The sequence below is a fragment of the Thunnus thynnus genome, chromosome 1 (genome assembly GCF_963924715.1).
Source record: "Thunnus thynnus chromosome 1, fThuThy2.1, whole genome shotgun sequence".
In the NCBI taxonomy this organism is placed as follows: Eukaryota; Metazoa; Chordata; class Actinopteri; order Scombriformes; family Scombridae; genus Thunnus; species Thunnus thynnus.
This window is the reverse complement of record NC_089517.1, coordinates 12,009,136-12,032,089: the sequence shown is the minus strand read 5'-3', so window position 1 is coordinate 12,032,089 and position 22,954 is coordinate 12,009,136. Positions and strand designations below refer to the sequence as shown.

The following is a 22,954-nucleotide window of genomic DNA, read 5'->3' as shown; positions in this document are numbered from 1 at the left end:
AGGCAGTAAATAAGGGAGTGGAGGGTGATGCACTCTCTGGTAGGCCCAACCTAAGGCCAAGCCCTCACATTCTCCTCCGCACCCCAAGGCCCACCCTCGCACACCCCCTGGGGTTGACCTACACACTGCAGGGTCCCCGGGGGAATATATCAGGCTCAGCCCTTCTGTCCTCTGTCTACCCCCCTTACTGCATGCATATCACTCTACTCCCACCATCCATCTCTCAATCTTTCCACCATTTCCAACATCAATACATTCATCTGTCCATCCCACTGTCAATCCAAACAGACTCTCAGACCTTTGTCCATCACCCATCTGTTCCGCTTGCACTACTGTTTGTAACTGTGTCTCCATTTAATCATATATTCTCTTACAACTGTTTAATAGATCTTTTTTTTTCAATCAAAATATTTTTTTTAATAAAATTAACAATAATAACACTTTAAAATTCCTCAACCTTGCAACTTCATCCTTTGGTTTTCTTATTTTCTCTGTCTTCCTTAAGTAATTATCATTACATCACAAGATGGGATAGTTTTGGTTGTCATATAAACTGGAAAATCACACAGACTTTGTGATTTATTCTTTTATTAATTTCCTTGGGTCAGTGATAATTGATGATGAGTGGCAAAAAATTACATGACAAGTAGATTAAGAATTGTTAAAGCCAACAGTTGTGCACCAAAACCTATTAAAACCTAATGAAATGGTGTCACATTTCCATTACACCCTTAATAAAACTGCCAATTCACTGGAAAAAAGACAATCAATACAACCACCAATCACCAGACATCCACAGATCCATATATCTAATCACCCATCCTGACACTCAGTACCTGCGTCTGCGCAAACCTTCGACACATTGATCTATCCATCTTCCCCCCTCTCCCACTAGTAGATGCTCGTGCTGATTCAGTCTCCACAGGATACAAGGGCAGTGCACAGAAGTAACCCAAGACTGACAGAAACACTGAGTGGCATGATTGAAGCACAAGAGACAACGTGAGAGGGAATGAAAGTCACATAAATGAAGGACTAAAATCCATCAGCTGAGGTAACCCTGATGAGATTGGAGAAAAAAAATAGAGAATGATAAAAGGATAGATTCTCTCAAATGAAGAGATGGGATATTGAGATGCAACTCAAAAAAAAAAAAAAAAAAAGAGGAAGAGGGTGGGACATGCAAGAAGTGCCAAACAGGGATCAGGCAGATCAGCAGTGCAAACTAGCGTTTCCTGTGCAAGTATTGAGATGCAGATCCCACTTTCTCAGCTCATAATGGAAGCTGTCAGGAGGGTGTGCGAGTGGGTGAGGATGATCATGTGGGAGAGATTCTCACACATCTGCTAACCTGCAGCTCTAATGGGGTGCAAATGGGCCTCCTTTGTCCGGCGTTTTGTAGACCTGGTTGGAATGACCTGACACGTTCGATGACGACTTCGGCTTAGCCTGCATACAGGGACTCACCTATTAATGTTTACATACACATGCACATGCAGAATGCCTGATGCCCGCATGTAGATACAGCTGAAAAAACAAACAGGATAACAATCATTTAACAATCCCACGGAGATTTATGGTGCCTCTAAAGCTTTGGTTTGCTTAGAAATCTATTTGTAGTATGAATGTATATATTAAAATAACAATTTGAAGTTTACATTTCTGTATGCTTAGGTTTGTTTAGTTTGTTGTAATAAGTGCAGAATAAAACTTTTATTCTACACTTTTATGTCTTAGTCCTTAATAATGACTCCACTTTTAAAAGGAAAATCCATTTCATGCTGCTATGCAGTATAATAGAAGGAGATCTGTGCTTAAACCGTCTCCCTCTTAAATCTAAACATTTCTAAAGCAGCCACAACTCAGCTGAAATGATTTTAACTAGGCGCTCTTGCTGACTTGGAGTTGGGGGATGGGGTTTAACAGAAGGGGGGGCAATACGGGGTCACACAGAAGAAGAACTAGGAGGGAGGGAGAGAGGGGGGGTCCGCTTTTCTTTCTCTCCGGGCTCTAGGAAAGAAAGGAAGGAAGCCAGAGCAAAGCAGAGAAGCCCAAACCAACTGAGGAGAGATGGATGGTGGGGGGAGGGACTGGAGCAAGAGCGCTGCTTATTGGTAGGCTGTGGATCTCTCTCTGGATGGATTGACTTAGCACGGGTCGAATTACACCATTTGCCGTGCATTAGTTTGTTTTTCTCTCAGCCAGGAGAAGTTGATTCACTACGACGCGCATAATATTTTTTTGGATTACAGCAACACAAAGGGATACAAAATAACCAATTCAGATGAGGTGAGTTCCTTGCAGATATGTATATGTACTTTGTTGCGCCGCATTACGCAGTGAAAGTCGAAGGGGGGAAACTAGAGAGGAGAAGTCTTTGCTGGGAAACAAAATATTTCTTCTGACCACGTCGCTATGCTGCTCTGCAAAACTGATGGTTGCAGGACAGAAATAGTTCAGGTCTGCACTATTTTTACTTATGCTTGAATGTAACAGACTATGCATTCATTCATTCTTCATAGGACTGGCAGCGTTCATCTGTCCGGTTCGGAAAGCGTCTTTCCAGCGCTTTCCAGAGAGTGAACCAAATCTAAACTGTTTACTCACCTCTTTATTTGCGTGACAGTTTACCCTCCTATCGAAGCTGTCAAATCTTTATTGTATTAAGTTGTATAGTCGCTTTATGAAACCGTCTATTAAAATAATGAATGCAAAGTTGTGACGATATGCCTGTAAGTATAACAAACAGAAGAAGCATTTGTGTCACTTGTAATTTTTTTTTTACACTGGTGGATATGTGCTGTATCATGCTCTCCTCCAGTTCACACGCCTTCTATCGTTTTAACCGGCATTAAATCAATGATTGTACGTGAAGTAAATGCGCGGTGTAGCGAGGATAGCGCGTCGTTAATGTTTATGTCTTTTCCCTCTGGTTTCCAAAGTTAATAGTAGTGGAAGGGGCTGGTGTATTGGGTGTATGAGGGAGGGGGCTGTGTGGTCGTGGCTCTGCTTTGAAGATCAGTCATCAGAGCTCAGGGGCCCGAGGACGGAGACAGAGCAGTCAGAGTCAAAATGCTCCTATGTGGCGAGCGGAGCTGAAATCTGTGCGCAACTGGATAAAAAGCAAAAAAAAAAAAAAAAAGTGGGTCCGGATGGAGCTTGAAATAACAGGAATATTACATGCTGGGTGTTTTTTCTTAAATGGATTACCAAAGGAATATGACATTCAGTCGGATTGCCCCATTCATGAGTGAATTCAGATACTCAAGGTAGGTGTCCTCAGCGATTTTTAATTATTGATAAAGTGTATTTTTTTTCTCTTTTTAGCTCTTTTTTAGGATACGAGCAGTGATGTATTTTTAAGATACATCTCGGATTTAATAAAGGACATTTTACTCAGGCTTCTGTTCTATCCGGGGAGATACTTTGTGATCAGAAATCTGTAAAAAGGAATCGAGCACATAGATTTCGAAGTAGCCTAAAATATATAACATTTTAGATCAGAAAAGTAAACATATATGACGAGTGACCGACAGTAAAATCAGAGTTAAACCAGTGCCGGACCTTAACAGACCTTTCATTTGGAGAAGTGTCCTTATTTTTGTTTCAGTTTCAGTCACAATATCGCACCTCTTTTATAATAAGGTGCTTGCGAGTTGCGTTAAGTGGTTCAGGATAAGAATTAAAGTGTTTTCTGACATTTCGGCTTCATTAAAAATTAGAATTAATGTATTAAACTGCACATGATTGAGCGGACCATGCGGGCAAACACAGTTTTAATAATAAAGACGAGTTGAACGGGCAGTTTGACTTAAATGATTTTTGGATGTCCTCTCTCTGATGCCTTGAATCAATTTTATATATTCCCGATTTCATTACGGTATACCTAGCTATATTGGATAATACAATGCCTTTTAGAGGCAGAGCAGCCCAACCCTGTGTATGCATTTGTGCTGTGGAGGCAGTTAAACGCAGCCCCATCACTGTTGTCACTCCATCGCTGTCCCTTTGTTGTCTTTTGTATGAGTCCTACATGTGGACTAAAGGGGTCTGAAAAGATTTACCACGGATAAAACTTGAATGCCTTTACGCCCCAGTCCGCACAATACAAGCATTTGAGCCCGGGCTGCAACGTGGATTGTGTGCGTAAAAGAGAAACGGAATATGTCAACGCAAAACTTGAAAAATTATCAGCAAGTGAAGTAAGAAAAAACAGGCGAATAATGCAGAATAAAGAAATAGAAATCAGAATGGTTTATTTGTTTTATAAGGAGGTGTATAGGTTAGAGTAGTTTTAGGAAATGTTCTACTGTGTCTCATCTGAGAAAATGAGCCAAATCAAGGAAAATGAACAAAGGGAGATGAACCAAAACAGAAATCAAATGGTTGATTCTAAAGTTGTCACTATTGACTGACCTGGTGTGCTAAAATATTTGTAGAAATGAACAAAAGTGTACAATTATATTTAATTTCAGTTAATTTAATTATTGGTGCCATTTTCTCAAAGGCGTAAAGACTGATCCCTTTACAGAAATGAAGACATAGCTGATTTATTTAAAAACTTGCACCACGTGTTTACATTTCCCTGGAAATGTGGGGTGTCTGAACTCTGTCACACAGATAAGAGAACCCCAGCCTAGTTAACTGAAACTATAAACTTGGTGTTGGCAGGAGCATGCCGCTCTAGCCAGGTTAAACATCAGAACCAAGGTGCATTGACAGCACAGCTGGCTGATGTGTCTCACTTCGCCTCACTGGCCACAGGGTCAGAACTCAGCGACCAGAACGACCACCGTTAACCTCCACTACAGCCAGCTGTAACCCGGAACAACTGCCATTAAACCATACAGTGATCAGTGTTAACCCTTTTACAGCCTCATGGTTGCCCTAAACTGCTTCTTGGAAATCAGTTTATTCAATGCCGAAATGGTTGAGTAATAAAAGTTTGACCCTTTGTGCAGCATTTGGAGTCAACATGTTTATATAGTTTGCTTTGTTACTCCAGAACCCCCTTTTAGGAGCCTCTGAACAGCGCTCCTAAACATAGGGCCACTGACCGGGGGTGGGGCTCTATTGTGTTGACTTGCCCAAAGCCCCTTTTGTTTCTTGGTCACACCTGCAGCTCAGCCCCTTTGTGCTTGACTAAAGCAGAACTACTGCTGAGAACTGCCTTTCTCCTGTTTCACTCCTCCTCTCGCCAAGGTAGAGAAGAAAGGGAGGGAAGCACGGTTTAGGGTGGCACAGCTCTCTGCTTCAGCCAAATCTCTGAAGCAACAAGTCCAACCAAGCCCCTCAGAAGTGATCCTTAGGTAAATAGCAAGCAATTAGGGGTAGTGGTTATTATTGAAGTGGGAAAAGGAGTAGTAATCATTTCTGGGCCTGTGTGGTGTCTGCTCTAATCATCTGGCTGACTCATTCTCCAGTGTGGCTGAATCTTGATTACTTTCTCAGAGTTAAGACAACCGCGTTATAGGACATATCCAGTTTTGGACAGACAGTCACGCATGCTTACACATGCATTGACACATACATACACCAAGTGTGAGGAGTGAAATGTCTGAAACTGAACTCCTGGGCTATCTGATTTCCTGTGCTGTTAGGTTTACAGCTCAGTATGGTGCAGGATGACAAGTCAAGCAGCCTCAAGCAGCAACAGCCATTGTTCTGCTGGGATTACATCCACCCATCACATTCACACACAATTTACAAAACATCACGCACTACTGTTGTTTGCCATCCTTTTATTAGCTCCAAATTCTTCCTAATGGGACTTCCCTGCAAAATACATCCAACATTGCAGTCAAAGAGAGTTTGTGGCTGACATATGCCAGTGAAAGCACAGCTAAAATGAGACTATGTGTGTTAATCTGTCATTTTAAGCTTGGAACACTAAATCTTCAGCTTTAACTACCAGAATTGGGCTACAGACCCCTACACCCACCAGCAACAGAAATAGCAATCCGCCAGACCCCCTTCCCCCCACTTCTCCCATCCCCCGTGTTTAACACCATGGGCCTGAGCCAACAACATCAGCAGGGAAAGTGCGTGGTTGTAGGACATTGAAAAGCCTGTAATAACAGAGGTAGAGTGAGGCAAGGCTGAATGGCACTGAGTTGCGTGACAAGCCCAGCGTCTCTAGGCTTGTTGAGGCCTATATGTACATGCACGCACACACACACATACCCACCCACACACACACAGTCACACACTCACTGGAGGGCAGGAACCAAAGAGCGCAAAGGAATAGTCAATAGAAAACATGCTGGGCTCACTAGAGATTGAGAAGTAATTTTAGATTGCTGACCTCTGGATGTCTTCTGTTTCTGTTTTACATTAAAGTTTCTGAGGAAAGCCTTCGCCTCCGCAGTGTGGCTATTACCATGCAAGGAATCATGGGAGATTGGAGCTGAGCTTCTGCCTCTGGTTGGAGTGTTTTTCTCTTGAATTGTTTAGTGGGAGAGAATAGCAGGAAAAAGCGATGTGTATTTCTGTGCTTAAGAAGAGGCAATGTAGAGCAGGACGCTAAATTCTGACAACCACGGAAATGATTTACCTGTGAACACAGCCAAGTTTGGGCTCGGAGCACAGCCTGCAGCCTGTATGATAGCACTATAGAACTGAAATGCAGAGCTTGGTTTATTTACTTTTCATAGCTCTCCTTTTTTCTATTGTTGTGAGTTTGGTATCTATTCCTGTCCCAGCTTCTTGTAGAAACTCAGCAATTTATTGCTTGGGTTTTAACACAGCACATTTCTTGGTGCGAGTGTCTGAACCAGGCAGTAAAAAAACAGCTGCGGTGCTTTTAAGGAACACCACTGGCTCTCTTTCTAGAGCAGTATCATCACTTCTCGTTTAGATAAAGTTGCTGACAGTTGTTCTTCTGTATAGATCTTCCAGCCAGTGAGCACATATCTGTGTCCAGAGATTTATTTATATCCAGATTAGAGTATAATGACTGCTCCAGCATCATTGATCTTTTCAGTCGTAGGAAGAATGAGATATTCTTTTACCCTCATACAATCTTCCTATTTTGCCAAAACATCAAACCCCTAATTTAACTATTAAGTGGACTAATTGAGATGAAGCACCATTTCGTCCAGGCCTGCATTACTCCGTCATAATGGCATTGCTCTTTCAAAGGCCTCGGTATCCCACAGAGTACTGAATAGGCATGATTACACACAGTTGATGACTAAAACACTGCACTTACTCTGATTCTATCTCACCATCACTTCCATTCTTCTATGTGACACATCATCGTACAGTAACCATTTTGACCAAAATTGGATTATTAGTGCCTGGGAAAAATCTTGCCTGCTTTATGTCAACATGAAAGCTTTGAGGCAGTGGGGCCAATTTCTATATTATGTAATCCACATTTATAGACAAAAGGCTGACATGCTGATATATACTGTTCATGTCAGGTAAATACCTCATACAGGCTTATTTTCTAGTTGACAGCCATGTATGTTATTGATCATTTAATTGTGAAAATGTTTAGCGTTTTACAAGAACAACGTGATCAGATTTGGAGGAGTTTTCACATGGCGACAGTGACGTGACCCATAGATTGCCTCTGCTGGCTGCTGATCTGCCACACTTCCTGTGTGGATCAATCAAAGCACTAATGGCTTGGCAGGCAGGGCTCACAGACAGCACTGGAGCAGGTGTGCTTTGGGGCTAATTGAAAAATGAGTCAATACTGTGTGTGCGTGTGTGTGTGTTCATGTGCGCGTACATGCATCAGTCTTTGCATTACACCATGTGAAAGAGTGATTATGTATGTGCAGCTGTGTGTGTGTGTGTGTTTGTGTGTGTGTGTGTGTATCCCAGTGTGCTCCCAGCTAATCCATCCCTTTGCCTGTGTGACGTCTCCCAGTAAATTGTTTATATCCGTTCAGGCTTTGCCTACATGAATAATTTGTTTGCCTTATAAATATTTGAATGTACACCGATCATTAATATGCACAGACCAGTCTGTCTCTAAAGAACTCCTCCACGCACTCACGTACACACTAAACCCCTGCCACTCCCACAATAAATTGTTACCAATGTAGTTGCTGGTGTATCATGTCTACAATCAGATGCTATACAAACTATTATCAGCAAAAAATTACTACTATGTCAAAACAACTGTCCGCAGCTAGATTCTCATAACACAAAGATGAGTGAATCACTGCACTGCAATAAAGCTCACTGGCCCCAAGGAAAGGCTGGAGCAATAACAGCCAACAGAGCGCTAATAGAAGTCGGCTAAGGTCAGAGCAGAGGCTGCACTAGTGATGGTGATGAAGTTGCAATGTGCTGATTAGTGTTGAGCCTGGCCCAGGACAAACCAATCAGAGCACAGATGTACAGAGACAGCAGGCCTGCCACGTTTCTAACAGAGTGGACTTCCGCTGCATCCAACACACAGCGAGACACCCCACCGGTCAGTTGGCTGACCTTCCCTTAGACAACAGATGCAGGGAGAGGCAGAGGGGAAACGCCAAGCACTGCCACTGAGAGCTCAGTCATCAATAAGCCAGAGAGGGCATTATGTGTGCATTATGTTTGTATTTTACTAACATAGTGGGTATCTGCGAACAAAGAAAACATGGAAAAGTCACAATTCACTGTGGAAATTGGTCTTTTTTTTACAAAAGGTTATGATTTGGCACATAAAGCTACAGTTTTTAGCAGTATAGGACAAATATAACCTGGAATGTGATTACATGTTAAGCAACAAAAGCTTGCATTTGTGTTTGTTTCCAGGTAACATCTCCACTAGTGTGAAACAGGAAGTGTCGTCAGTGAGCAGCCATGGGCCAGAGAGCTGCGCTTCTGCTCAGTGAGCTGCTGCTGCTGCTGCTGACAGCCTCACGCACTCTCCTCGCAGTCAGCTTCCCCGAGGACATCGTACCCCTCGATGTCGTTGACGCACACTGTGAGTACATACATGCAAATTAAGTCAGCAGAGACAGGGGCAGAGATTACAATTACTGTAACATCACTAAAAAGTCAACAACTATCCTTAGTATACACTTTCTACTCACTCCAGCAGCTATGGTGTTTGGCGCAATACACGTAGAATAAAGAGAAATACAGGCAGCCTCCTTTTTGTTGTGTCAGCAGTTCAGACACTAGTGTGTCATATCCATAGTAAAAAAATCAATCTGCTGTATGGTCAGTTGATGCATTAAGTGGATTTCATTTTCATCTCTGTGATGTATTAGAAGAACAGAGAGATGTGCTGACATAGGCAGCCTAATGCACAAACCCAAGACAATGACACACAGATATAATTATACAGAATAAAGATATTTGTACTGTACCATTACCTTAATTGCGGAAGGATTTGTATAAAGCACATACACAGCATATTTAGGTCTAATCAGTACAGTCGAGTTTAATGTAGCAAGAGGTGACTGTGGCTTATCCTTGCATTGGTGTCTGCTGCTACCATTGGCTTCCCATTAATAGTATGTGTGCCCGTGTGATGTTTTCACAGTTTCACGGAGGTACCCTGTGTTCAGAGGCAGGCCCTCTGGCAACGAGTCACAGCATCGCCTTGACTTTCAGCTGATGACCAAGATACAGGACACTCTGTTCATCGCTGGCAGGTAAACTTAACACAGACACACTATCCCCCCCCCCCCCCCCCCCCCCCCCCCCCCCCTCTCTCTCTCTCTTTCTCTCTTTTTCTTTCACACATCCCCCACACCAATATACTCAGTCACTCCTTGGCAGGTAAACAGTGGTGCAAGGGGGAGGAAAAAAAGCTCTTAGTGTTATTGGATCTGTGGCTTCTAGGCCTGCATCTGATGTATATGGCCAGTATTGATCCAGGAAAGACGTCTATCATCCAGGCCTGACGCTCTGTCAGGGATTTCTTGGCATCTTTACATGTCTTTTTGGTATTTATGGGCACTTGGATTAATCTGACCGCCAGCACTAATATTGTAGCAGGAAATCACCTTGACATCTACAGTATAAAACTCCCACCCCTAGAGCCCCTGTAATCGCCACCACATGTATCATTGTTGTCAGGTGAATCCTCCTAGTGCCAGTTTGGGGTATTCGCATGTGTTTACTGAAAGTGAAGCGATATATTGTTTTCTAGGGATTGACTCATTTTATCCCCATTGGGTGTGTTAACTTTTTAAAATAACTGACATATAATCAAAACAGTATGTAGCTGCCGTGTAAAATAGTGTAGCAGAGAGGATATTCAGGTAAACCAGAAGTCACTCAGTATCAACCCCCGCAACACCTTGTTTGTTGTTCATACATTATATTTTTGGCTCATTATTGTCAGTTTTTATTGACAAAAACAAGGTTTTTGTTAACAGAAACCCAAATGCTGTGTGTTTCCTGATGCAAGAAGAGGCTGAGAACATAGTTTACAATAAATGAGGTTCTCTTGTGATGCACACAGCTCTGAAAATCTCCCTACAATAGTGAATAAATGGAGAAATGGGAAAACAATGTAAATGAGCTGCTGATTATGCACCAGGCTCATTTTAAGTATGAACAAAACAAGAAATTGTTTTGGAAATGGTTATGTTTGAATTTGGATCTTAACCTGGATTTTTTTTGTATCATTGATTTCTTAATCCAATTTTTACACTTTTATTACTATTCAAATTAAACACTGATAAACGCCCAGATTTTTGTTTTTGAAACAGATAAACTGACAATTATGAACCCTAATTACATTTTATATACAGTAAGTTTATTCGTAGTTCTGCTGTGTCATGTTTGTTTTGTTACTGTCTGTCCACAGAGACCAGGTGTACCTAGTCAGTCTGAGAGAATCCTACAGAAATGAGATCATTCCTTACCGGGTAAGATTCTCGCCACAAGCTGCTCTCTCAATCCACAAACACAAAAAGGGCTCCATAGAAAATACCGAGCCATTCATCACAAACTGGACAGGTTGTAAAATGAGAGAGTGGAAAAGGGAGGACTGTGTGCGTGTGTAAGTGTGTGCTTGTATGTGTGCATTTAGTGTGTAGTGCCGTGCATGTGTCTAATGCTCCATATTGCTTTTTTTTTTTTTTTTTACAGAAGCTAACATGGCGATCGGGCCAAGCTGACAGAGAGATGTGTGCCGTCAAGGGAAAACACAGAGTCCGTATAAAAATAATTCACCTTGCACCTTTTCTCTCTGTTCCACTACGTGACAGAGACTTAAACTGTGAGTAGGAAAGCTGGCTGGCTCTCAACACGCTGTCCTGTGTTGTGTCTCTGTTTTTAGGACGAGTGCCATAACTTCATCAAAGTGCTGGTTCCAAGAAATGATGACCTGGTCTTCATCTGTGGTACCAACGGCTTCAACCCCATGTGCAGATACTACAGGGTCAGTATCCACAGCCAGGGCCTGCCACATTACTTTAATGAGACACAGATTTGCATGCTTAGATGTGCACATCGGCACACACACAGTAAGACTAGTATTGTGTTAAAAGTCCTTAAAGTAATTTGGGTAACACACCCTAAATTTGACTAGACTAGTTTGACTAATTCATGTGCGTGCTGATGTTTCTATGTGTATTCCTTGCGTCCCTCGACAATCCTGCTTTAATGTGTGGGTGATTGTTATGTTCCCTTCAGCTGGATAACCTAGAGTTTGATGGGGAGGAGATCAATGGACTGGCACGGTGCCCGTTTGACTCCAAGCAAACCAACGTAGCCCTTTTCGCTGGTAAGGGTCAAACACACACACACCCACACACATAGTTAGTCTTGCTGAAGAAGAACTAATGTGTTCCTACTTATGCTCTCATTATCACCTCTGTGTCTTTGCCACTGTAAAACTGTGCCTGCAGCGATAACAACTCAGCCAATTAAGCCTTATAAAATAAGAGAAACAACAAAGCATCTAACAGCAGTGTACCCTAGTTTTTGGTGACTGTGCTCCTTGTCGTCTTGTTTCTTAGAGGGGAAGCTGTATTCTGCCACTGTAGCTGACTTCCAGGCCAGTGATTCTGTCATCTACCGCAGTATGGGTGATGGATCAGCCTTAAGGACTATCAAATATGACTCCAAATGGCTGAAAGGTGAGCAAATGCTTCTTCAACAATCTCAATCTTTATTTCTCTCTCCCCTTGCCTTCCTGGAGATACACGTCTACCTGCCAGATAGCTAAATGCCCATGGTGCCATTGCATGGTGTATGTCTGTATGTATGTATGTATGTGGCTGTCAGAGCTGTTTTTGAAGTGATAGAGAGCTCTCCTGCCTTGCCAATCTCCATGGGGATATGGCCTGTTCTCTCCCAGGCAATCTAGGTCACCCCCAGTCATATACAGTCTTGTACAAATCCCTGAAATATTCAACATGCACAGTGGTGGTGACGGTGCAGAAATACACTTCAACTCTCTGCCTCTGTCTCTCCCTCAGAACCTCATTTCCTGCATGCAGCAGAGTATGGGAATTATGTGTACTTTTTCTACCGAGAGATTGCAGTGGAGCACAGCAATCTGGGCAAGGTAAGACAGTCCACCTGCAGTTTATAATACATTACATATTCTGCACAGATGCAGTGTGCAGGACGTTATCCAAAAAAAGGCTTACACGTCCCTCAGTGCATGCATTTCTGCCACAAATGGCCCCAGTGGTAACGGGGCGATGACTGTACATCGCATTAGAATACACGAGAAAATTTCAACAGTCAGTGTTTGCTGGGAATGTTCTACTAATGTAAAACCATTACACAGTGAGAGGATTTGTCACCCAGAGATTGCACGCTCTGTGTCTGCCTCTCTCTGCAACACATACACACATGCAGAGGGCATTAGGATGTTCTGTGTTTGAGGCCAACTTCAGATTTGACCATGCCTCATCCTGAGCTGGTCTGGCTAAGCCACAGAAAGCCACCCTCCTCCATCAGCCACCACCTAATAAATATTTCAACCCTACTAATGCTGGGGTGACACCTGGCCTCTGATGGAGGTTTGCACTGGTAAATTATTAAAATTGTCTAAGCCAACTGCTTCACACACTTAATTTATACTCTAAGCCTTAGTAATGTGTAGAATCAGACTCACATTCACATGGTGTTGCATTAGGCCAGTCAAGGCCAGTCGGTGTCTTCTGTCTTTAAATGTTTGCTTTAGTCAGGGTGAACAATCTCCACACACAAAGCTAAAGATGAGAGCATGTGTGTGTGTGTGTGTGTTTGTTAAGTCGTCTGTGCCGAGTTGCTACAGGATGGAGAGATGCATTATTCAGTGTGTTGAAGTGTTTTTAGTGACGTTCACTCAGCTGCCTTCCTCTTCCACTCGCTTCTGTCCTCTCTTAAACCCTACTCCTCGCAGGTTGTGTATTCTCGTGTGGCCCGGATCTGTAAGAATGACATTGGTGGGTCACAGCGAGTGCTGGAGAAACACTGGACGTCATTTGTAAAGGCGAGGCTGAACTGCTCTGTGCCAGGGGAGTCCTTCTTCTACTTTGATGTGCTTCAGTCCATCACTGACATCATCAACATCAACGGAGTCCCCTCAGTGGTGGGGGTGTTCACCACACAGATGAACAGGTGAGCCATTGCTGCTTTTAGCTGACTAATCCCAGGATAGCAATAAGATATTTAGAAGTGAAACATGGCCATTACATTGCTATACTTCTCCACAGTATCCCTGGGTCAGCAGTGTGCGCCTTCTCCATGGCCGACATAGAGAAAGTATTTTGGGGTCGGTTTAAAGAGCAGAAGACTCCGGACTCTGTCTGGACTCCATTTCCAGAGGAGAAGCTGCCCAAACCTCGGTAAGGATTTAACTTTTCTTTTCCTCAAAAAATTTCCAAATTCAAAATCTTCCAAGGCAAGAAGTCAAAACAAAACAGCATCATTAGAAAGCAGCTTTAATCTAGAAATTCAGATTTTAAACTGACTTGACTGCAGTGACTTTTCTTGCAGCAGGTGGCACTTGACTCAGCAGCTGTTTACCACCTGTCAGTTTGCCCCTTTTCTTAACCATTCTTTGTCCAGGTTAAACCCAATGAAATTAAATCTTTTTAACTACTAAGAGACCAGGTTATTAGCTATGACCCAGCACACACATTCACCATCTGCTGAAGATTAAATAATTAATTTGGTATAATTAGACACGATGCATATTTAACCTGTTTACAGTCAGCACGTATATTTGTAGCCCTGCCCTGTGTCCTAAACAGAAAGTCCATGAAGCACCTCATTACCCTAGTAAATCATTGATGGAGGATAACTATGCATATGTATATTTTATGTTTCCAGCTGAGGCCTTTTTTGTGATCCTAATAAGCACCTGCTCCTTTCCCCCACCCTCTCGCTGCACTTTCCGTCCATTTCAATACGCATTATTATTACTCCCTGGTGTGTGATCATATGGGCTGCTCTTTGACCTTTTGCCCTCTGTGCGTGTGCACCTTCCATCTTAGACCTGGGAGCTGTGCAGGTCATGGTCCAGCTGCGTCCTTTAAGAGCTCCATTGAGTTCCCGGACGATACCCTTCAATTCATCAAGTCCCACCCTCTCATGGACACGGCTGTGCCTTCCATTGGGGATGAGCCTTGGTACACCAAGACACGAGTCAGGTAAATGGAGAAGTACATGAGAAATTGGTATCGATACTGCTAAAGTAATACCTGAGTTATGGAACTGATACTTACATAAATACCTTAGTTTGAGGAATATAAACGTGTTTCTACAAAGCCATTTTTACTTTCTACAAACATCTCTCACTGCATGTTTAATCATAAGCACCTCTACAAGAACTTTGCCTAAATAAAATAGTGTAAAATTTATTATCTGAACAACAGTAATAATAAGATTAAGTAAATGCAAAATTTCAATACTCAATGCTGACCTTCAAAAAGTATTGAGTTTCAATACCCAGCTTTATATAATGGCTAAGCAGTTAATTATTTACTGCAATTTGTCACACATGAAAACATCAATATTGAAACATGTCTCCTAGCTTACATTGTCCACTGTAGATATATTGTCAGGATGTTGATGCAAAATGCAACACATGGAGTAAACAAAATGTTTGACTTTTAGTAACTGAAAAGCTGAAGTGATTTTTGTATTCAAATGGCTTCTCCTATTTTGCATGGGATAACCCCTGCTGTGAGTAAAACAAGCCTCTCTGCTGCGTGTGAAGGTACAGGCTGACAGCTCTGGCTGTGGACAATGAAGCAGGACCCCACAAGAACTACACAGTGGTTTTCATTGGGGCCGAGTCAGGGATTGTCCTCAAGGTTTTGGCCAAGACCTCCTCTGTGTCCCTGAATGACAGCCTGCTTCTAGAGGAGATAGACGTCTTCAACAGAGCCAAGTAGGCATCCATGCACTTCTTACCCTCTCTGTCTGCCTCTGTTCTCTTTTTCTCTTCCCTTTCTGTCTTCCGGCTGAGGAGTCTGCAACTCTCAACTTAAAGTTTCCTGGAACAGATGGCACAGTCTGTCTGCTTTCTGTGCATTCACCGTATATTTGTGATTTTTTGTGTGTGTGTGTACGTGCTTATTTGTGGATGTGCTCTTGCATGTGACAAAGGTTAAAATCCTGTTAAACTGTGAGAAAAAAAACTTTATGTGACTTCTCCACCTAACAAGTGATTAAATCTACTGAGACTGAAACAGTAGACAGACTTATCTGATAAACATCTGATCGGGTTTCTCTCTTCCCTTTCCAGGTGCTTGTCTAGCCGTGAGGATGACAAGCGTGTCCTCTCATTGCACGTGGACAAAGATGCACACAGCCTGTATGTCGCTTTTTCAAGCTGTGTCATCCGTATTCCCCTGAGTCGCTGCGAAAGGCATTCTTCCTGCCACAAGTAAGTGACGCACTGTTGCGCACGTAGGGGGTTAAAGTGTGTTTTGTACCGACAGTCATAGGTTTGTGATTTTATTGTTTTGTTTTTCAATAAATGTCATAAAGGTAATGATAACAGTTTTATGTGTTGTGGTTAATGTTCAGTCAGTCACAAATCATTATAGTGTTCTTTCCAGAATGATTAAACCCAGTGTTCTAATGGTGTTTGTGTGTGTGTGTGTGTGTGTGTGTGTGTTCGTGTGGCACCAGGTCGTGCATTGCATCAAGGGATCCTTATTGTGGCTGGAAGCCTCATGGAGCCTGTGAAAGGATAGAGCCTGGTGTTTTGTGAGTTCAAGCCTCAGCTCTAATATAAAGTGCAAATATAGATGAGAAAATGAGATGCCAAGATTTTTTTGCAGCTTTTTGATTAATGTCTTTGTTTGTCCCTTGCTCTCTCTCTCTCTTTCAGGACTGGCTATGAGCAGGACATTGAATTGGGAAACACTGCCCACTTGGGAGACTGTCACGGTAAGACTCATCTCCATACCATGCCATCAATCTTCAGACACATAAATACACACACACACAGTTACACAAACACTGACACACAAATGCACACATGTACGCAAATGAAACACAAACTCATCTTCACATACACCATGAGCCTGCACACTCACACCAGTAACCACTCCAGTAACTTGCCCCTACATAAATCTATGTGCAGTATTAACACACACATCTACATACAGTACATGGCCACCTGTAACTAATGCCACATGCGAGGCAGAAACATGGACATGTACAATTGACGGTCATGCTCAGCCGGTGCAAATGGTAGAGGTCTTATAATATCTGATGGCCAGAAAATGTGCCTTTACTGATTTATCTTTAAAACGTCTGTCCCTTCATTTGTACCAACTAAACATGACCCAAGCTGAACCTCAGTATTGATCAGAACCAGAGGGCCTCCAGTGACTCCAGTGAGAAAAGGACACTGCTAGCGAGTGCTTCATATGTTTATTGTTAAACCAACTAAACTGCACTCTTAGTGTCTCTTAGGGATTTTAGTTTTTACCTCTGAATTCCCTTATACTGATTTCTTGTCCTTTTAATTCTTTTAGCGTTTTTGGGCACTACATCAGCGCCAGATTACAAATCATTTGGCGACCCTACCTCTGGTTAGTTTGATCTTTTACTCAAATGGTTTCTTTCCTTGAGTTCAGCATCTCCAACCCTGTCTTTCCACCACTCATTCATCTGTTCTTACCAAACACCTCCTGAATGCTAATGTCACCTGCTTCATTTTCAACGTCACAAACAACAGTTCTACGAGGCAACATTGGTGCTCTATCACAGCACGGATTCACTTCTCCTTTTCACTCATCACTCCCTGTTCCGATCCACCCTCCCTCTTGCATGCCCACTATCATCCCTTGGCATCCTTACTGTTGTGTACCAACTCCTCTTTGAACCTCAGTGTCCTCTTTTTTTCCCCTTTCCAAATTGCCTAGACAAAAACCAGAAATGTACTTGCATTGGTTTGTGAACACAAAATTTTATTTAAGGTTAATAATGATAAGTTTTATTTATTATACTTTTGGACACTAACCTTTAAAATTACCCATTGCCTATGCCTACTAACTGGGATGATAACAGTATGCTTTACCCACGTTTGCACCATTTGTTAACAATTTGTTTGTCACCACAGACATGGAGTTTTCATCAGCGCCAGTCACTGTCCAGCCCAGTGAGCCCATACCCCCCCCAGTACTCATACCCACTCAGAGCCCCAGCTCTGGGCCTGGTCCAGAGCTCTACGGCTCAGGCTTTGTGCAGCAGGATGACCCAGCCACCTCCCATTCTTTAGACTCTATCCCAGGGGGCCAAGAGGGTAAGGCCCGCAGGGAGGCAGCCAGCATGCTGCATTGAGCCCGATCTGATAGCTGCCAGCAACTATCACTAAGCCACACAAACGAGAATCCACACATAGACTCACATATACAAACACACACTTTCACACTATGGCAGCTATTTAGAATTTCCATTGGATAACATGGCAGATTTTAATTAAGTATCTCAATCTTTCTCAAATAGACATTTTTATTTATACTTTCTGTTATTATACATATTATATTTTCATGTTACCATTGTTTTCTTTCCTTTAAATTGTAATAGTGTTATGCTCTTTCTTTCTTTTCTTTCTTTTAATTTCATTATTTTCCCCAGTTCTAATCATTAAACCTTCAACACCACTATTGTATTCTTTCTTTAAAAGCTTTCGTTTAGATTTAACTTCTGTCTCTGCCAAGATAGACCTTTTAACCAAAGCTCTAGTAACAGTTTACCCTGGCTGGTAGATCATTGGCTGGGCCTGCTCTGCCACATCTTTATAGTGGCTGCACGGTGGATGACTAATTCTTTCAATGTCTGTGGTTACTAACAAACCTCCAGTAGAGCAGCAGCTATCTCAACAACCGGAGGGCAAATTTTGCACCTCTTTACTCTGACCAACTTCCTGCTGGTTGATCTCTTGAGCGAAAAGATTGATTCGGCTCTCTGTTTCCGATAAGAATGCACTCTTAACCCTTTGGTACTGGTTAAACGCATGACAGAATGCCTCTAGTGGAACAGTTCTAGTCCTCCTTTCTGGACTAACATAGCACTGCTTCTTATAGATGGTGAAATGGATGTGGGTATCTAACAGCTTCTGCCAATATTCACCATATTTCTTCTTCATCTGGGATTAGATGAATAGAAATGTGTCAGTATTTATGAAATTTGGTTGTGGTTGACTGGCTACATTGTATGAGGGGAGGTGTAAGAGCAGAAATTCATGCATGGTTGTGTTCACACACAAACACGCACATTTCTGCCATTGAATGGGGAGGGACGCTTCACTGAGCGATTTGACTGTTTTCACCAGGGGGTTAACCAGTGCCTCAATGTGTCGTAGGTGTGTGGGATATCCAAGCAGGTGAGACCAACCAGATGGTCCACATGAACATTCTCATCACCTGCGTGTTTGCTGCTTTTCTCATGGGTGCTCTGCTGGCTGGTCTGATTGTCTTCTGCTACCGAGACTCATTCCTCCGTAAGCCAAGACATGTCCACAAGGATGCAGAATCCGCACCATCCTGCTCAGATTCTACTGGAAGCTTTGTCAAACTCAACGGCCTCTTTGATAGCCCTGTAAAGGTACAGCCCTCAGAACTTTTATGAAGAAGAGTGATATAAACATGATGTGAAACTGAATTTAATCTTACTTTTTTGATTCATTGTCATGTACATAGGAGTACCAGACCAACATGGACTCTCCCAAGCTGTACACCAATCTGCTGAGCAATGGCAAAGACCTGAATACACCCAACGGTGACACCAAGACCATGATCCTGCGGGATGGCTGTCAGCCTCCTGAGCTGGCTGCCCTGCCTACACCTGAGTCAACCCCTGTGCTTCAGCAGAAAGGCCTGCAGCCCATCAAAAACCAGTGGGAGAGGGCTCATGGGAAGGCCAGTGGTCCCCGAAAGGAGTCCAACTCATCAGCCATTAGTCCTCAGTTCCTTCCTTCTTCCCCTGCTCCTCCTAACTCCAACTCCCACCACCCTCACCTCGCCCTGGGACACTCCCATATCCCTAGTGCGGTTGTCCTGCCCAATGCCACACATGACCATCCTAACCTTGACAATGGAGATGATACACTGCCACATTCGTCTGAAAAGAAGTCAAAGAATCCAGATTCTAAAGGAAGTAGGAAAGACCAGAAGAGGTCTGTGGATGCTAGAAATACCCTAAATGACCTTTTAAAACACCTCAATGACTCTGTGGCCAACCCCAAGGCCATTCTTCAAGAGGGATCAGGGCCACGCCCGAGACAACAGCTCACACTGGAGCCCATGGAGGAACTGACTGAATTACCCCCCAAGGTACCCAGCCGCGAGGCTTCCCTGTACTCTCCTTCATCCTCCCTGCCAAGGCACAGCCCCACCAAGAGAGTGGATGTGCCCATGCCCACCACTCCCACCACACCAACGGGCAGCTTGAGCATGGGGGACACCCTGGAGAGGCAAAGAGGGGGGTACCAGCTCCACCGGAGTGCCTCTCACAGGCACTCCTTATCCACCTCACCAAATGGGGTAACCATGGGGGTGTCTGTGTCTCGTCAACACAGTATGAACAGAGGGGGTTACATGCCCCCAACACCCCCCTCCAGACTTGACTCCCATGGTGGATTGATGGGGGCAGGAATGCACTCTGCCCATCCATCCTCTGTATCCCGACAGAGCAGTTACAGTGGGCATGGCTCGCTCCCTCGCACAGGGCTGAAACGGACCCCATCGCTAAAGCCAGATGTGCCCCCTAAACCCAATGGGTTTTCACCACAGACTCCACAGATGCGAGTGGTCAATAAGTACAGTTATTAAAAGAGTATGGACACTTCAGAGTGAGCTCTTGGCCTTGACTGTAGAGCTTTGAGCCCTGAGGGCTTCAGATGGGGTAGGGCCCGGTGTGTGTTTGTGTATCGACTTGAGGTGTGTTCCCCCTTTAAATGATATGCACATTCACTCACACTAAAAAGGGAAAATCACATATGTGGCCAAAGATACTCCTTGTGGCTTTTTCTCTCCCTATGTTTCCGTCTCCCTCCCTAGTCATAGTAGCCACAGGATCTGAACAGTGGACAGTGGTGAATCTGCCGCTACCCATTGTATCTGTGCTTGGGTGTCACCCGTTCCCACATTAGGTACGAGGTTTACGGCACCAGCAGTGGCCACTATAGCGTCTGTGCGTGAGGTACCAGGTCAAAAACAGTGGAATACTTGAAGAATGGGTCTCATTTGTTATTGCCCTTGAGCACTGTCTTCCCACTAATGTGAACTGAAACAGAAAGGAGAGGTAGACCATGCGTTTCTTAGTAAGATGGCTGGGGGCAGAGGAGAGGAAACTCAATAATTACAGGGTGAGCGTTGCTTAAGATACATATGACCATAAACAGCTGAATCAGGCAGCAAGAATACAGAGAAAAAGAGTGTAAATGATTGTGTGCGTGTGTTTGTGAGTTGGGTGATTGGAGAGCAGGTTTGTATAAAGGCAGCACACGTGTTTGGCCTTTACAACTGATAATCAAGAGTGGGGCCACATGCAGAGGATACACGTTAAGACCTGTCTAAGACCTATGTCACTATCTCTCATTTCAACTGTGATGTTTCTTCGGTCTTTGTTTTGAACCTATCTGAACCAAGCCTGTGTCATTTTCTGGTGTTTCCGGTAATTAGATTAGGCTGAGGTGAAATTGGTCACACTGGGTGTAGGCCTATACTGGGACAGGGACTTTGTAACTCACTGGGAATTTTTCCTTAATACATTTGCTGCTATTGGTTTTAGACATAGCTGTTTGTCTTCGATGCATCTATTTCTTTACCAGACTGGGACAGCCCTGATATAGGTGTGCAGATCTGCTTGTGTATGTGTGCGTGTGTGTGTGCATGTTATATTGCAGAAGCCAAGAACTACAGTTAAAGCCACCAAACACACTGTTAAAACTGATACATGGTTAAAAAATTCTTCTCTCCTGGACTGAAACCTCTGCCCCTTTGTAGGAATTATACTGGTGGCTCAAGACTTCCTTCTTTATGTAGCAATGGTATTAAGAAAAACGTACATTTCTCATATTATACGATAAATTAATTTTGAATAAAATGATTTGCCTTCATAATGTTTTACTATTTTATTTAAGGAATTTACCATATGAAACTAAAGCAACACCAATGGTTTAGCCCATGTACATGAATTCAACATTTCAGGGCACTTCTGTTCTGTTAAACTTGTGTGTCCCCAAATAAAAGAACACTAGAATTTTCCTCCTACATTAATCCTATTAAAGGTATATTAAACTGACCCTAGAACAATACATGGATGTAACTGCTCTGTCATCTGTCGTGCTGGTTCTGCAGCCCGTGTTCCCTGTGCAGCTTCCCTGCGAGTGGCCAGTGTACAATCAACACAACATTTACCAATGTGTCCAAATGAGTCATGCTGGGAATGACAAGATCCTGTATATACTTAAATACTATAAATAAGGAGTATAAATATTTTTAGGCAAGTGAACCTGAATCTGTGCATTGTGTGCCTTATTCACAAAATGATCTACTACAGTATATATATTGGCAATGTCAATTGGTTCTTTGTATCTTATTGTCATTTACTATATAAACAATGTTTATATGAGCAATTTTAAATTCTGCAGGATATGTGTTGAAAGATCACTACCTAATCTAAACTTAAGTGATGGGGGAAACAAATTGACTGACACATTTTCCACATGTGAATGATAGTCATACAAAAGAACAGTCAAAATAAAATTTGGGGGGTATAAATTGATTTTCCCCTTTATTGCCGGTGTTGAAAAGAATGGTGTTAATCCACCATGTAGAGTTGCCATGCAGTGAATGTATTTTCTTGACAGTGGGATGTAGGGTGGTTATACCTTGCACTGTGGAGCAGTCGGCTCAACGCAGCACATCCTGCCCACAGCCAATGTATTAACACAGTGTTCACATGAAAAGCCGTCTTTTGGCATGGGCTGCGGTCACGCAGAATCTGTAATTCCCCAGGATTGCAGTGACAGGAATTGTTTCTCTTGGCCAGTAGGGACGACTGAGGGATGATTTCTCTTAGCAATGGGTGCATCATTTGGGTGACATCTGCAATCTTATCCGAGTGTCAGTTGCCTGTTTAGCCCAAAGCCACATTTTGTTTACAAGTGATGATTGTATGTAAAGACTTTCTGCCTGTCATCTAACCAGTGTTTGGGCTCTCTTTTCTACTAGACACATGCACATTGACATACACAAACATACACTGCTCAACTGCCTTGTACATTGCAATATGAACTGGGTCTTTCTGTTGCAATCTAAATTGAAGCCTTTATATTTCAGTCTGAGCTCTGTGTATGTGCAGATGAACCGGATTTTGTCATGTAAATTTGATTTAAATACTGTGCAACATGGCGATGCAAGGCCAGCTATATATATGATCTCCAGAGTATTTGAGCTTGTAGATATGTTGTAAAGTTGTACTGTGAATGTGTAAATAATAATGATGGTCTTTGTTTCATGATATTTTTTGTTGATTTTTTTAACACGGCATGTATAGTTGAAATAAAACATTACTGCACAGAAAA

General features: G+C 42.9%; 1 protein-coding gene across 5 annotated transcripts; it reads left to right on the top strand.

The window, feature by feature from the left end:
- Window positions 1–2,111: 2,111 nt before the first annotated feature.
- sema6d (semaphorin 6D) lies at window positions 2,112–22,954 on the top strand. Of its 5 annotated transcripts, none has more exons than XM_067584751.1 (20): window positions 2,112–2,289; window positions 8,755–8,926; window positions 9,491–9,602; window positions 10,766–10,826; window positions 11,050–11,112; window positions 11,240–11,341; window positions 11,596–11,686; window positions 11,922–12,041; window positions 12,384–12,472; window positions 13,301–13,518; window positions 13,614–13,745; window positions 14,397–14,552; window positions 15,122–15,295; window positions 15,653–15,793; window positions 16,042–16,119; window positions 16,244–16,302; window positions 16,896–16,952; window positions 17,483–17,665; window positions 18,728–18,969; window positions 19,065–22,954. In XM_067584751.1, the coding sequence occupies exons 2-20, from the start codon at window positions 8,803–8,805 to the stop codon at window positions 20,193–20,195; spliced, it is 3,333 nt and encodes a 1,110-aa protein (XP_067440852.1). In that variant the 5' UTR covers window positions 2,112–2,289; window positions 8,755–8,802; the 3' UTR covers window positions 20,196–22,954. The 5 variants fall into 5 exon arrangements, with proteins under 5 accessions (XP_067440852.1, XP_067440868.1, XP_067440877.1 ...); XM_067584759.1 differs by lacking the exon at window positions 2,112–2,289 and adding an exon at window positions 2,966–3,269; XM_067584767.1 differs by lacking the exon at window positions 16,896–16,952 and having other exon boundaries at window positions 2,113–2,289.